Source organism: Humulus lupulus, chromosome 2 (assembly GCF_963169125.1).
Source record: "Humulus lupulus chromosome 2, drHumLupu1.1, whole genome shotgun sequence".
Lineage (NCBI taxonomy): Eukaryota > Viridiplantae > Streptophyta > Magnoliopsida > Rosales > Cannabaceae > Humulus > Humulus lupulus.
The window spans coordinates 125,916,455-125,932,807 of NC_084794.1; the positions used below are offsets into that span (position 1 = coordinate 125,916,455).

At 39.1% G+C, this 16,353-nt stretch overlaps 1 protein-coding gene across 1 annotated transcript; it reads left to right on the forward strand.

The window, feature by feature from the left end:
- The first annotated feature begins 14,806 nt into the window (after positions 1-14,806).
- On the forward strand, positions 14,807-15,980 carry LOC133816293 (uncharacterized). The gene is made up of 2 exons (XM_062248863.1): positions 14,807-15,225; positions 15,517-15,980. Exons 1-2 carry the CDS (start codon positions 14,982-14,984, stop codon positions 15,744-15,746), a joined length of 474 nt encoding a protein of 157 aa, XP_062104847.1. The 5' UTR covers positions 14,807-14,981; the 3' UTR covers positions 15,747-15,980.
- Positions 15,981-16,353: the final 373 nt, after the last annotated feature.

A 16,353-nucleotide genomic window follows, 5' to 3' on the forward strand; every position in this document is an offset into this window, starting at 1 on the left:
CTTTCGCAGAAGTCTGTGAATAAGTCACTGTCAAACTGGGTTCTGTTGTCTGAGATAGTCTTTTGAGGCAAACCATATCGGCAAACAATGCTCTTAATGACAAAGTCAAGAACTTTCTTGGTCGTTATGGTAGCGATTGGTTCAGCTTCGGCCCATTTGGTGAAGTAGTCGACTGCTACAACTGCGTACTTCACTCCACCTTTTCCCGTTGGCAGGGATCAAATCAAGTCTATACCCCATACTGCGAAAGGCCAAGGACTCTGCATCTGTTTTAACTCGTTTGGAGCTATGCATGGGATTTTGGAAAATCTCTGACACTTATCACACTTTCGCACAAACTCCATTGAATCTTCGTTCATAGTCGACCAAAAATAGCCCTGCCTTAGAATCTTTTTTGCCAAACTTTGCCCCTCAGCGTGATCCCCGCAGAAGCCTTCATGCACTTCCTTCATCAGCTCCTTAGCTTTCTCTGGTGTAATGCATCTGAGCAGTGGCATGGAATATCCCCTTCGGTATAGAACACCATCGACCAGTATATACCTAGCGGCCTGCCTTTGAAGAGTTCTAGCCTTGTTCCTATCTGCCGGTAGTACACCATTTGTAAGATACTCCAAGTAAGGCGCCATCCATGTATCTTCCATTCGGATTTCCATACTGGTTTCATTTGCTCGTATGCTTGGCTCGCTCAATCTTTCCACTGGCACAATATTCAAAGTGTCAGTATCTTTCGCGCTCGCGAGTTTGGCTAAGGCATCTGCGTTCGAATTTTGATCCCGAGGTATTTGCTGGAGGGTATACTTCATGAACTGGGCTAACAGGTCTTTAGTTTTGTTCAAGTAGGCCACCATTTTTATGCCTCGCGCTTGATATTCCCCTAGAACTTGATTTACTACCAGCTGTGAATCACTGTAAATATCCAGCACCTTTATACTCATGTCTTTTGCCATTCTTAATCCAGCGAGGAAGGCTTCGTATTCGGCTTCATTATTTGACGCTGTGAAGTCGAACCAAATGACGCAGTGAAATCGATGCCCTTCTGGCGTTATCAAGATCACTCCTGCTCCCACGTGAGATTTGTTTGACGACCCATCTATTAATAACTTCCACGAAGGAGCTTTATCTTGAGGCTCAGGCGCACTAGGCTTTTCGCACTGCTCGTTGTCTGGGAGTTCGGTGAACTCTGCAATAAGATCAGCCAAGACTTGTCCCTTTACTGCTGCTCGCGATGAATATGTAATATCGAACTGCCCCAGTTCGACTGCCCATTTTAATAAACGCCCAGCCGCCTCTGGTTTTTGGAGGACTTGCTGAAGGGGCAGGTCAGTTAAGACTGTAATGGGATAGGCTTGGAAGTAAGGACATAGCTTCCTTGAGGCCAGGATTAAACAATACGCTAACCTCTCGATGGGAGGATACCTCTGTAGAGTCCAAGAACTTTACTTAGCTAGTTAGATAGTAGTATTATAGTATTAATAGTATTATCTTTATGACTGTGGATTTTTGGTTCAGAACGGGAATTATTTGGACACTCATAGTAGTACTTGTAGACTTTCTAAGTTTAACCTATAGTTTAAGAATATTGATTATTAACCTAAGGTTTGATTAATATGGCTGATATTGAGGATAATATTTATTATACTATAAGGTTTAGATAAGAACCAATAGGATTTTAAGCACATGTTATGTATGGATGATTAAGGATTAAGTATTTTGAGGATTTAATTTAATAAGGGTAAAGTTTGAATGCTCTAAGATCAGTCAGCAGCTTTGAATACGTTTAAGGGCTTAGTCAAGGCTATTTACTCAATTTGAATTAAGCTAAAAATGTGTAATTTCGTGTTTAAATAATCATTGAATGCCAATATATCGCAGCTATAGGGGCGATATATCGCAGCACGTAGATACGGAAAACACGAAACAATGCACGTTTGCCTCAGGCATAATGGTCCAGGTGATATATCGCCTCCTTCAGCATATTTTGAATGCTTTTGAATTCATTTTCCATTCAACCATTCAACCTTTTGATAAGTGTAGCACCTTTTTGAACGAGTCTTCAGCCTCTGCTGAACAATTATTCAAATTATTTTCACCTAAAAAGCCATTATTTTTATTCAAGTTAAATTAAGATCCTTTCATTCCTAAAATCTATAAATAGGACCTAGTACCCAACCATTATTCATCTTTTGCTCTAAGTTCAGAGGCTGCCAGTTGCTAGGTGAGTGTAAGAGTGTAAACACTTGGGTTGGGAATCATAAGCTTGATCATCATAAGCTTATCAAACACTTGGGGAAGTAAGGTTTTATAGTATTTCGATTCGAGGTTTAGATTGATCTTACAAGTCTTCAAGGTATTTCCACACTCTAGTTCTTTGGTATTATTTCTTTAAAAGTTCTCATAGTCTTCTACTTATTCTAACCTTATTCTTATTTTGGTTAGGAAATCTAAGAACTCACACATAAGTTTTTGGTAAGTATTTTCTCAATGGTTTAGTCCTTCCATTCCTTTCAATTCTCTTCTTCTCTATACTCACTCTTTTTTCAAATGGTTCTTAGGAGTGTTCCAAAGTCCCACCTCTGTCCTCTTATCCCGGTATTTTGGTAAGGAAAATAGGATAGAATTCATATGTTATATGTTTTATATGTGTTATCTTATGTTTTTATGTTATGATATGTATGTATGTAGGCTTAGGCATATGACCCATATGATTAACAAGACCCCAAATAGATTATGGGCATATGACCTACTTAGCTAGTAGGACCCCACTGGGCATATGACTTGTTTAGTCTATGGGACCCCAAGTAATAATGGCCATTATAGTATGTGTATGATATAAGTGTTATGTTATGTTTTTATGTTTCTTATGAAATTTATGTATATGAACTATGTGTTAGATTTTCCTTGCTGGGCATTAGGCTCATTCCTTTTTGTTTATATGTGCAGGAAAATAGCTATAGTGGCGGGTAAGATTCGTGGATGCTTGGGAGAATGTGTATCGGTGATGAATGGATTCAAGGAGTCGAGAGTTCGATTTCGAGGATCTAGTCTTTTATTTATGGTTTATGTGTAATTTTTCCGCACCTATTTATGTAAATTCTTTTCATTTCAATTAAGATATGTTTTCTTTTTAAAACAATGGGATCCCATATCCTGCTTTGAGTTATGTAAACATTGGTTTTTACAAGTTTTAATTAAAGTATGATCTTTTTCACTTGTAAGTTCTATTAAAGATTAGGGTCTATGTATAGTTTTCATTGATGGTCCAAAGTCTAGAGTAGTTGGGTCATTACAACCTCAGTTCTGCTCCGATTAGCCTCTTGCTTACATAGTAAACCGCTTTTTGTACGCCTTCTTCCTCTCGTACTAGTACCGCACTAGCAGCAACTTCAGTGATCGCCAGGTAAATGAACAAAGTTTCTCCTTCGATAGGCTTTGATAAAATAGGAGGTTGTGCCATATGGGCTTTTAAGGCCTGAAAAGCTTGCTCGCAGTCTCCTGTCCATTCAAACTTCTTGTTGCCCCTAAGTAGATTGAAGAAAGGGACACATTTATCCGTTGACTTGGAAATAAATCTACTTATGGCTGCAATTCTCCCAGTTAAACTTTGCACATCCTTGATCTTCTCTGGCGATTTCATGTCGATCAGGGCTTTTATCTTGTCGGGGTTGGCCTCGATTCCTCTTGAATTAACAATGAACCCCAAAAATTTCCCTGATCCAACTCCGAAGGAACATTTGAGAGGGTTTAGTTTCATCTGGTACTTGTTCAATACATCAAAACACTCTTGTAAATCCTTCACATGTCCTTCTTCTTTTTTTGACTTTACAAGCATGTCGTCCACGTACACCTCCATGTTTATTCCGGTCAATTCTTTAAACATGTGGTTAACCAATCGCTGGTAAGTCGCACCTGTGTTTTTCAGTCTGAAGGGCATTACTTTATAACAGTATAATCCCGTATCGGTCCGAAAGCTGGTGTGATCCTCATCAGGGGGATGCATGTTGATCTGATTGTAGCCTGAGTATGCATCCATGAAGGAGAGGATCTCGTGTCCTGCAGTAGCATCGACCAACTGGTCGATCCTTAGGAGTGGGAAGAAATCCTTCGGGCAGGCTTTATTGAGGTCTGTAAAATCCACACAGGTTCACCATTTGCCGTTAGGCTTGGGAACCAGTATTGGATTAGAGACCCACGATGGATAAAACGCCACCCTGAAAACCCATTCTCCTTTAATCTTTCAACTTCTTCTTTTAAGGCTCTCGCCGATCCCTGTCGAGCAGCCTTCTTTTCTGTTGCACGGGTGGAAAGCTCTTGTCTATGTTTAGGACATGGCTGATAACTGCAGGATCTATCCCAGCCATGTCTTTGTGTGACCAGGCAAAGACTTCCTAGTTTTTCCGCAAAAACTCCACCAGTGCATGCTTCGTGGTGGGTTCTAAGTTTTTCCCGACCTTCACGACTCTGGTCGGGTCTTTTTCGTCAAGTTGGACCTCTTCCAGGTCCTCGACGGGTCCAACATTTTCCTCAAAATCCCCAAAGCGAGGATCTAAATCTCTATCCTCACTTTGGGCAACACCCTATTTGGTGACTTCATCGCCGTATTGGGCTTGTGTATCAATTTCCATCTACAACCTATTTGGGGGAGTGCTCTTTGACGTTCCCTTTTTCGCCTTCATGACTGAGGCGTTGTAGCACTCCCTGGCCTCCCTCTGGTTTCCCAACACGCGTCCTACCCCTGCGTCTGTCGGGAATTTCATGGCTAAGTGCCATATAGAGGTGACGGCCCGTAGATCAACCAGTATAGGCCTCCCAATGACGGCATTGTACGCCAAAGGACAATCAACTACTATGAAAGTAGTGAGTAATGTCCTGGTAGCAGGCGCTGTACCTGCTGTCACTGGTAGTCTGATTGACCCTACTGGGGCGAGTCCCTCACCAGAGAAGCCATATATTGTTTGGTTGCGGGGCTCCAGGTCCTTAACGGACAACTTCATGCGTTCCAGCGAAGACTTATACATGATGTTCACCGAACTTCCTGTATCAACTAGCACTCTCTTCACCATCATGTTGGCCATTTGGATATCCACGACCAGCGAATCGGAATGTGGGAACCGGACATGTTGGGCATCGCTATCAGAGAAGGTTATTTCGCCTTCTTCTGACCGAGCCTTTTTAGGCGTGTGGTCATCCACAGTCATCATCTCGATGTCCTGGTCATGGGGCAGAGTCCGAGCATATCGTTCTCTGGCCTTTCCGCTGTTTCCCGCGAGGTGCGGGCCTCCACAGATGGTTAACAATGTGCCAGTTTCAGGATCAGGCTGCAAAGGTGGCGAGCGTTGGCGTATGGGCGCTTGCTCGTTACCACTTGGAGCTTCTCATTGGGAATTTCTCGAGGCCCGTATATATCTTCTCAAGTGTCCTTGTTTAATAAGGAACTCGATCTCATCCTTCAGCTGGTTGCATTCATTGGTATCATGTTCGTAGTCGTTATGATAACGACAAAACTTGGTAGTGTCTCTTCTCGAAATATCCTTTCGAATGGGACCAGGTTTCTTATAAGGCACACTGGAACTCGTGGCCTTATAAACCTCTCCCCGAGACTCAATAAGGGCAGTATAGTTAGTGAACCGAGGTTCATAACGATTACCCTTGGCTCGTTTATTGTCAGAGGTGGAAGGCTCATTGTGCGGCCTTTTCCCCCCATTCTTGCCATTGTCGTTGCCGTTGGGCTTGGACCCATTGGCGGCTTTGGCGGGCTCAGCAGTCCCCTTGTCCTTGCCTGGGGGCTTCCCTTCATTGGCGATGGCGTCTTCGAGCTTGATATATCGATCAGCTCATTCCAAAAATTCCTAGGTAGTTCTGACCCATGTTTTCTGAGGCTGTCCCAGAGAGGCGTGCGACGTTTAACCCCCGCGGTTATGGCCATCATCTTGCCTTCGTCTCCCATTGTTTTCGCCCCAGCAGCTACTCGCATAAAGCGCTGGACGTAGTCTTTCAGTGGCTCTCCGTCTTGCTGGCGTATTTCAACCAGCTGGTTTGCCTCAGTCGGGTGCACACGACCCGCGTAGAACTGTCCGTAAAACTCCTTTACGAACATTTCCCAGGAAACTATACTTGCATGAGGGAATTTGAAAAACCACTCATGTGCGGCATCAGAAAGTGTTGCAGGGAAGATCCTGCACCGAGCGTCTTCGGACACTTTTTGAATGTCCATTTGTATCTCAAACTTGTTGACGTGAGATACCGGGTCACCATACCCGTCAAAGTTCAGAAGCGTAGGCATCTTAAACTTGCTAGGAGTTTTTGCCATAGCTATCCTCCGGACGAAAGGAGTGCCCTTTCTCCTATCGTGGTTGATATAAGATGTTCTTCCCCCGACCAGCTGCTGCACTGTCTGGTTGAGGGCATCTATCTGGGCTTGCACGGCGCCAGAAATCGCCATGGCCTTTGGTGCTGGGGGGACGTTCTCGTCTTGCCGCTCCCGGAAATCGTTGAGTACGTCTCTTAAATCCTCGTCTCTCCTCCGCTGCTCGCTAGCTCCGAGCCAGTTGAAGATGTTATTTTTTCTGGGCTTCCCCCCAGCGTCCCGTCTATCGGGTTGGTCATCCCTAGGCGACAGGCTTCTGCCTCCACCCCTTTCTTCATTCCTCCGACCGGCATTTCCTCTGCCTAAGTCAGCCTCATTATAACCATGGCCATCTCTAAATCTTGATTGGCTATGGTGGGAGCGACTGTTCCCTCGGTTGCCTTCCCAGGCTGGAACCTCCCGAGCATTAGAGGGTGGCTTGCGTTGGTCGGTGGGTCCCCGTGCATTATCATGCCGTGGGGGACCCCGGACCGCAGAGCCTGACTCTAAGTTCCTTCTGTTACCAGGAGGACGCTGTCCTCTGCTCGGTGGGTTTGGCTCGTCGCCCCTATGGCGTCTAGGACTGCGAGGCGGTTGCTCGGCCCTATTCTGCCTCTGTTGCGGGAGATTTCCGTGACCAGCTTGGGATGGAGGCTGTGCTTCAGGGTCCCTTAGCGGGACATCGTCCTGAGGCGCCGGTGGCTGCTCGGGCCTTTGTGGGCTCGAGGGTTGGATAGGCAGGCTAGGATTGGGACCCCTGTGGGGCGGCCCATTCGCAGGTTGATCAGGCTGCAAGGCAGGTGCAGCCTGATTCCTAGCCAGTTGTAGGGCTGCCTCGAGGGCTTCCATGGCCTCCCTCTGGCGACGGTCCATCTCCGTCAGTCTTTCACTCAGCTCCAGGTGCTGCCGTTCAATTTCTTGTTGCTGCCGCGCCATGATTTCGGCAGTACTTTCCTGGCTGGCCCTCAGATTGGCCAGTTCGTCCTGCAATACCCCCAGGGTATTCTTCAGTGTCTCGGAGTCCATTTCTTCCTCATCAAATTCCAAATGTGGCTCATCCTCAGCCACGTTTGGAGGAGGAGGAGGCGGATGAGATGGTGCAGCGCCGACTGCCTGTCCAGTTTTCTTGGTAGTTTTCGCCATTGATCTTTCAACGATAATGTATCAAGCTCTCAATGAAAGCACCAGAATGTTGACCCTGATTTTGGCCAACTGACACGGAGTCAAATATGCTTGATATGGACAAACACATTAGAAAGAATATGATGACGAAACAATAAAGAACACAAGAGTTTATAGTGGTTCGGCTCCAAAATCTGGTAATAACTTACGTCCACTTGAATTGTTATTGATATAGGATTCAAAGGAGTGATCAAAGAACTAGGGTTCAATGAGTTTCACAAACCTCCGAAGAACAAGACAATATATCAAATAGAATCACTCTAATCTCCAGTGATCAGAAAGCAAAAAAGAAGATCCCTTTCCCTCGAGCTATCTTTCTCTATTTATAGGCTCAAGGAGAATTTACATTAATTTGTTATAGATATTATTTTCTAAATAATCGGATACTCAGGAAATCATGGGAGATAATTTCGGATACTATCATAACTGCATAAGATCTTCTCTGGGTATAGCATGCGTACGACCAGGCTGGTCGTATGAAGAGATCGAACGTTGTGACAATAGATGTCTTCCTAGTCGATAGTCGAGCACGAATTCTGCCAGATGTCAGCCATGTGTACTAAATGTTTGCCATGTCATTCATGCCTGTTTTTTGGATAACATAGCTCATGGCGCTAATGCTCAATCTCCCTTTGCTGCAGCGCCAAGGTTTCCGCTGCATTCTCCTGATTGGCCTTCAGATTGGCCAACTCGTCCTGCAACACCCCCAGTGTTGCCCTCAGCGTCTCCGAATCTAATTCCTCCTCTTCAAATTCCAAATGTGGTTCATTTTCAGCCACATTTGGAGGAGGAGGTTGAGATGATGCAGTGCCAGCGGTCTTTCCAGCTCTCTTGGATGTCTTTGCCATTTGATCTTCTTAAAACTTCTTGATCAAACTCTCAATGAAAGCACCAGAGTGTTGACCCTCAATTTAGCCACGACACAGAGTTAGAAATATGACAAAGAAATAAGAAGGCAATCAAGAATGGAATCAAATGGTAAGAAATGACACAAATAATTTATAGTGGTTCGACCCCGACAATGTGGTAACAACCTATGCCCACTTAGTGTTATTATTGATGTTGAATTCTAATGCCGTGATCAAATAACTAGGGTTCTTGAGTTTCACAAGCCTTAGAAGAATTACAACTTTTCGGTGGATAATCACACTTACACTCTTTCTATGTGTATTACGAAAAAAGGTTCAAAAGTCCCTTCCTTGAGCCCTCTCATGCATATTTATAAGCTCAATGGGGGTTACATGGGTCAATGGACTTTAATTCTGCTTAATATCAGCGTATTAAGGCAATAAAAAGAATATAATAAATGTAATTATTACAAGATTACATATCTTTAAAGGAAATAACCCGAAGCATGCGACCAGTCTGGTCGCATCTAATCGCAAGATCTGATGAAGCAATAAGAAGCTGGTCGATAGTCGAACATAACCTCTTCACATTGGTGCTTCCACGTGTCAACCGCGTGTAATAAATTATTGCCACATCATCATGAACCATTTTTGGGTAAACATAGTGCATGTGATTGATCATGTCAAAACAACTCAATTAATGAACTTCAGGTTCACTTAAATTTTCAGCATATAAGCAATCACTATAAGTTTCATTTTTATATAATAGATAATGAAACAATTTCAATATCCTACAAAACAAGTAATAGTAACATTATGTTCAGCAACATTATATTTCATCATTTTCTCTATTCAATGATGTGTAGGCTTGAAAGTACAATTTTTTTAAAAATATATATATAAACAACTTCATCATTCATTCAAGTTAATACACAATTATAATAATCATATTTGTGATAACCAAATAGATATAATCATAATATCAATATGTCATTCATTTTTTTGTCATTTCTTTCCAACAAGTAGTCAAATTTATTAATGAAATAAATCATTCATCATTCTTATGACTTGGTATATTATGTATATTTAAATGTATGACTACTAGTATATATAATAAGTCATTTCTTGCTACATTCACAATTAGATAAAAATTGTATGATTGGTACATAAAAATATATTTAACTTTAGCTAGTAATTGTGTTAAGGTTTCATCAAGAACATTTTCAAACAATCTTTGTGACTTTATAACGCTTTAAGGAATGCAATTACAATTTACATTTTGACCAATGACAAAGTTCACTATAATACAAGTAATTGGGACATTCACTTCTAGGAATGTGCAATGAATAATTGACATAAGTAGTGACTATATATATTTTTTATCACCAATAATTATTTGAGTATCATTCACTTCAGGAATTTACTTCGAGGAATAATATTAAGAACACATTACTTGTTTCTAGCAAGAAATATTACATATATGTTAACATGACTAATATATATAATATCAATACTCTTTAAAATGAAATTTATTTTCTATCATTCTCTTTAGGGAATGACGTTTAAATGTACAACAAAATTGATATAATTTTCTATCAGTCTCCAATTGCATATCATAATAAATTTCAATATTGTTTAATTGTGTTCATAAATTTCATATAATTGACAAATATGAAATATTCACCTCAGAGAATTTCGCTAAAATATCACAACTCTTTAGCAATTATATTTCCTTTTCACAGAACACATGAATATGTATATATATAAGGGTGCACTCTTAATGGTTACTACTAATGGATGGTTACTTTGATATTAACCATTAGATTAAGATCAATGGTCCATATTTATAGTTGTTAATTAATATTTCTAAAAATAAATTTTGATTTGTTCAAATTTTCGGAACGGTTACTTGATGAAAAACGTGTATTTATTATGAAAATATAATATTGTAAACTTTTCATTTTTCAAATGCATGTCAATTTCTAAATATAGCTAGTGTCTCTCATTGGTTGGAAACAACATTAATTATGGCAAAAAAAAAATTTAATTTGAAATTAACGGGAAAAAAAATATTTACTTGTTGGTGACTTGCTATACCAAGTCACTATGTTGTCACATCATCATAATTATTTTTTACATATCTGTGGGTAGTAACCATTGAGAAGTCTTCCATATATATAAATATATAAATGGGTGCACTCTTAATGGTTACTACATATAGATGGTTGCTTTAATATTAATCATTGGATTAAGATCAATGGTCCTTATTTATAGTTGTTAATTAATATTTTTAAAAATAAATTTTAATTTTTTCAAATTTTTGAAAGGTTACCTTATGAAAACGTGTATTTATTATGAAAATATAATATTGCAAATTTTTCATTTTTCAAATGCATGTCAATTTCTAAATATAGCTAGTGTCTCTCATTGGTTGGAAACAACATTAATTATGGCAAAAATAAAATAACTAAATTCAAAATTAATATAGAAAAAAAATATTTACCTGTTGGTGACTTGCTATACCAAGTCACTATGTTGCCACATCATCATGATTGTTAGTACTCATCTATGAGTAGTAATCATTGAGAAGTCTTTCATATATAAATACACTTATTTAATATATCTCAATCAATTATAATGATGAATATCATTTTTATTTTGCATAATCTTCAGGATATATGCAAGATTTTTATCAAGAATCTATAATAAATAGTTTTCTTTTCTTTTCCCATGTCATAGATATTGAACTTTACAATTTCTAATGTAAACATTATAAATAACTATAAAATAAATACTATAGGGAAATCAATATAAAATATGTGAGATAGTAAGAATATATATATATATATATATGAACAAAATTATATTTATGATAACAAGACATTAAACCAACTAATATTATCACATTGGTGAAAAAAAACTCACATATACAATTTTTTTTTACTATCAAAACATATAGTATGATAATCATATAAACATACATTTGCAATAAAATATTTTACCTGTAATGCCCTGAATTTCCTAATAAGGGTTAGGACCTTGATTAGGAGGGCGGGAGGGCCATAATTGATTTATTATGTTATTAAATGATCATATGCATGTTTATGTGAATTATACATGCATATGGGTGTATTTATAATTATAAGGGCATTTTGGTAATTTGGCCCGTTGAGGGCGTAATTGTGTAATTTCGTGCATGTGGGTGAGTTTTGGATGGTACCACATTATATGTGAATTTGTTCGAACTTTTCGGCATGAGACGATCATGAAATGCAAGTGTTCGATCTGGTCATAACAGGCTTAAGTTCGAGGCTCGGGGTGAGTCTTGGGGTGATTTTAATGATTAGAGCGTTACTGGGAATTAAAGGGTAACAGGATATGATTTATTGGTATGTGAGAATATTGAGCATAGCGGGAATTGGGGGGTGTTAATTATAATTAACGAAATAGGTGCGGAAGGATGATTCTGCCCTTGGTGGCTATTAAGGCTTTATTTTAGACTTGAGGGCATTTAGGTCTTTTCACCCTTAAGGATTTATATCAGCCATTAAGGCTGTAGAAGCTTGTTAAAAACAGAGTCCCATTTTCTCCTCTCCCGATGGTTTTCTCCCTTATTTCTCTCTGAATTTTCAAGCTCTTTCTGAAGAATCGAGCCAAGGAACCAAGCTGTGATAAGCTAGGGTTATGCTCCACCATTGAAGAGGGTGTGTTGCTGAGATTGAGGTGAGTTTTAGCCATTAGAACTCTAGCTTTTGCTCTATTTTCATAGTTAAGTTTCAGCTGGTTTTTTAATTAGAAAGTTGGGAATTGGTTGGAGTTTTGGCTAGGGTTCTTGGGGTTGTGATGCTTGGGGCATGTGAGGATGGTTTTTGGGTTCATTTGGCATCAAAAATGGGATTTGGAAGCATTGGAATTGAGTTAGAACTGAAGGAGTCGAAGAAAGAGGTTTCAAGGGGAAACCAGTCTGGGGGTAGCGCTACAGCGCCCATCAGAGGGAGCTATAGCGCTACACAGGGCTTCAGTTAGGGCGGTTTGGTTATGAGTATAGCGCTGGGGCACTATTGAGCAGCGCTGTAACGCTACTCTGTTTCTCCAAAACCCCATTTTGAGTGTTTTTAAGGGTTTTTGGCTCGAGTTTCAATCCTTAAGGCCCAGGATCGAATCTACTCACCGTGTGAGCATGTTTCGAGGTCCCGAGAGTGGGGTTTAGATCAAGACCCTATCTTGGTTGATTTTCATTAATCGGAGATTGTTTTTCGTTATGACTAGGTGACCGCTAAAGGATTAAGGATCGATCGTTCTCAAGGGTCGTTCTTGTTCTAATTCTCGCTCGAACCAGAGGTAAGAAAACTGCACCCTATGTATATGTGACATGCATGGTTATTCTTAATGCATGTTGGATGTTTAAATGTAATGCACGAGAAACATGTGACTAGGGCATGCCGTGAATATTGAGTATGAGATTGTTCAGAGCTTGAGCCTCTATGTTTATGCATGATCCTAATTGTGCTAGTAATTATTGAGTAAGCATGATGAATGCCCTGTATTCGAATATTTGACATATGATATATGTTTGGTAGCATTGCTTACTTGTGTATGGCACTGACTAGTAAGGGTCGGCACTAGTCGAGTATCATAGACCTAAGAGTCGAGAACGGCATAACGTCATGAACGCAGGGCCGATTAAAAGATTAGATCTAATCGATATCAGCGTTGAATGACTCTAGGGCATTAACGCTGGACCGACCCTAAGGTCGATGAATCTTATAAGTGCTTGACTAGTCTAAGCTAGTTACTCAGAGCCAGGGCCAAAGGCCTAGGTGGCGGTTTGTCACATGGCTAGGGAGCGGAATCCCACAGTTGTGACTCTATGGTCATGCGATAGGTTATATTGGTGACTAGTTCATTGAGCACCTATCATGTTCAAGCTAGTGAAATGCTCACTTATCTATAAAGCCCCGGTGACCCTATCGTCACATGGCTATTGGGAACGGAACCCACCTTAGTGACTATTACAACTATCACTGTTCTATTTTGGGCTAAAAGCCCTGGATGAATATTATGATCATTGGTTGATGTGTTATACTCAACATTACGTGAACTCATTTGCCTGCTTGAATAGGGTTATCTCTGCTAGGCGTGTGCCTTATGATTTGATGTCATGATATGACTGTTTATGAGCATATTGAGTTTTCTTGCTGGGCTTCGGCTCACGGGTGCTATGTGGTGCATGTAAAGGCAAAAGAAAGCTGGATCATCCTTGAGTTGGAGAGCTTAGGTGATAATGTGTACATATGCAGCTGCTCGACCACCACGGCCGAGGTTTGAAGAGGAACTAGAGTTAAACCCAGTTTTACTGCCTAGATCGGATGGTTGCAAATATTTTCTTGTAATAGACCTATAAATTATATTTTTGGGATCCCAATGTATATAATAAACGTTCTAATGAAACGTTACATCTTAACCAAAAAATTTAATCCCTAAACTGCTAAACATACTTAGTTACACGATTTTGGCCAAATAACTCGATTAGCGAGTTTAGCACTGTTTACAAGGCACACTGTAACGGTCCCTGGAGTTTAGGACGTTACATTTACCTCAATGAACTGTGATGACTAGAGACTTGAAGATGAATTTTGATACCAACACAGTATGATGGTTGAAGTTTGAATATCAAGTTCAGATTCAACGAAAGACGATGGCTAGAGTCATGATCAGTTTTGAACCTACAAACAAAACAATGATAATTAGATATTTGTGTTGCTAGCGTGTTATAAAACTATTAAGAGTACTGAAATATAAAGTATAAAGAAATAGACAGAGTAATAGAGAAAGATGTAAAGAAATAATGAAATTCTTGTGTCTTATTTCAATGAGGGTGGGCCCCTTAGAAAATCAAGTAAGTATCGCAAATACAATCAATAATTAATACAAATATTTAACTTTGGGTAACCTGTTTATTACTATATATATATATATATAATATTTATAATAAATACATTATAATCCCTTGATTTTTAAAAATACCAATATATTACATCTTCTTAAAGATACAATATTTGTTTAATAAAAGAAAAAGGAAAAAGTACTGTCGTATGCAAAAGAAAAGACGATGGTAAATGTTTTCTTACTAGATTGGCCTATATATAAGATTGGCTAAAGATGTTTTCTTCGTAGTTTTAAAAAGAGAAAAAAATAGCTATGTATAGCTTCATGATCGGATGATAATTTATTTAATAACTAATTATGATTAAGTGAATAAATATATAAGTTTATTGCTGTACGTATAACACATCATAATCTCTGTTTACATTGTCCCTACTAAAAAAATAATTAAAAATACATATGACGAAAATAGTAAAAGAATGATCCCAACTTCCGAAGACCTTTTAAAAAGAACGATGTTATCTTTAAACAAAACGATGTGATCATAAATAAATACTCTTAAAAACACCAAATCTATTCAAATCAAACTTATAATAATCATTAATCCAGAAATGAATAAACAATTACAAGAGCGGAGAATTCATAGTATCAGTAGAGAGATAACAATCCATGATCCGAGAAAGAGATAATAATAGAAATAATAAATAAATCAAAACTGATCCATGTCGACAGGGGCAGTTGTTGAGCTTCAGAGGAACTCTTCCAAGTGGTCTACTATAGTAGAAAGCATTACAAAACTTGAGAGAAAGATCTTCCCCAAACATGAATCGCTTGCCAAATCCTTTGAAGATGAACTAAGGAAAAAGAACTGTGGATTGCTTTACATGGAAGTGGATGGCGATATTGCCGGCTATGTCATGTACTCACGGCCTTCTTCTCTTTCCGCTTCCATCACAAAGCTCGCAGGTTCTAAAACCCATCATCTTTCTCTTTCGAATATTGTGTCCATATACCATATCATCTTTACGTTCAAATTCCTATAGTGCTCCTAAAAATTTCATATGTTTGATTTCATGTTAATGGGTGACTGATTAATTGAACTATTAGTGTCTACTCATGCTTACAACCTGTTCGACGAAAGTTCTGTGTAGAGTTCAAGGACTTTTCTTGTACTTTTTATTAATGTGGGGCATTCTATAAAAGCTTATTCTTTAATTCTCTAATTTCGATGTTTGTTTGGACTGGTTTATTTGTTAGTTAAGGAGAATTTTCGGAGGCGCGGATATGGAGAGGCACTACTAAAAGCAGCGATTGACAAAAGCAGAACGAACCATGTGCAACGAATATCTCTTCATGTTGACCCCTTGAGAAATCCTGCCATGAATCTCTACAAGAAATTGGGTTTTAAAGTTGATAATCTCATTGAAGGTTACTATTCATCTGATCGAAATGCCTATAGAATGTACTTGGATTTCGATCCCGAATAGTGTGTCAGTACAACGAGAGATCAAGCGTTGCTCCAAGAACATATATTTTCTCAGTTGGGTGGTATTATATGTCAAAGACCACAAAACCATGGTAAGATTAAGCTATGTTACTAGTTGCATTGCAAAAAAGTGTTATCAGAACATTTGAATTTGGTCCTGTAATAAAAGACTAATTTTGTTCCATGGAAAACATTAAATGCCAATCACTATGAATATACATAAAAATTATGATCATGTCAAAGAGATAACCACTACACCACAGCATCTTACGTGTCATTTGCAAGAAATCTATCAACATTGCAAAGAGATTACTTGAAGTATATAACTGTTTTCACGTATTTTGTTTTTTTAAGATAAGGACTAAAGGCTAATTTTATTGAAGCCACCTGGATTTTTGTTTCTTAGTATGGACATTAAAATAATAGAAAATCATTTCGGCTCTTTCCTTCTGTCCTATATTTCAAATTTAGAACTTAGTATTTTGTAGTTGGGTTTTTGGTGGTCAAAAATGGGGAGAATGGTGAGTAGTTGCTTGCAATCGATTCTGAAACGGAAATTTCATACTTTATGCATGAAAATATACAATATTATTAAACATCCTAAAAAT

What these genes read in the sequence shown, in the direction of transcription:
- LOC133816293 (XM_062248863.1), top strand. Translation starts at nt 14,982, where the DNA reads ATGTCGACAGGGGCAGTTGTTGAGCTTCAGAGGAACTCTTCCAAGTGG. An exon ending in TTCCATCACAAAGCTCGCAG is followed by an intron (nt 15,226 to 15,516) that starts GTTCTAAAACCC and finishes TTTATTTGTTAG; the next exon opens with TTAAGGAGAATTTTCGGAGG.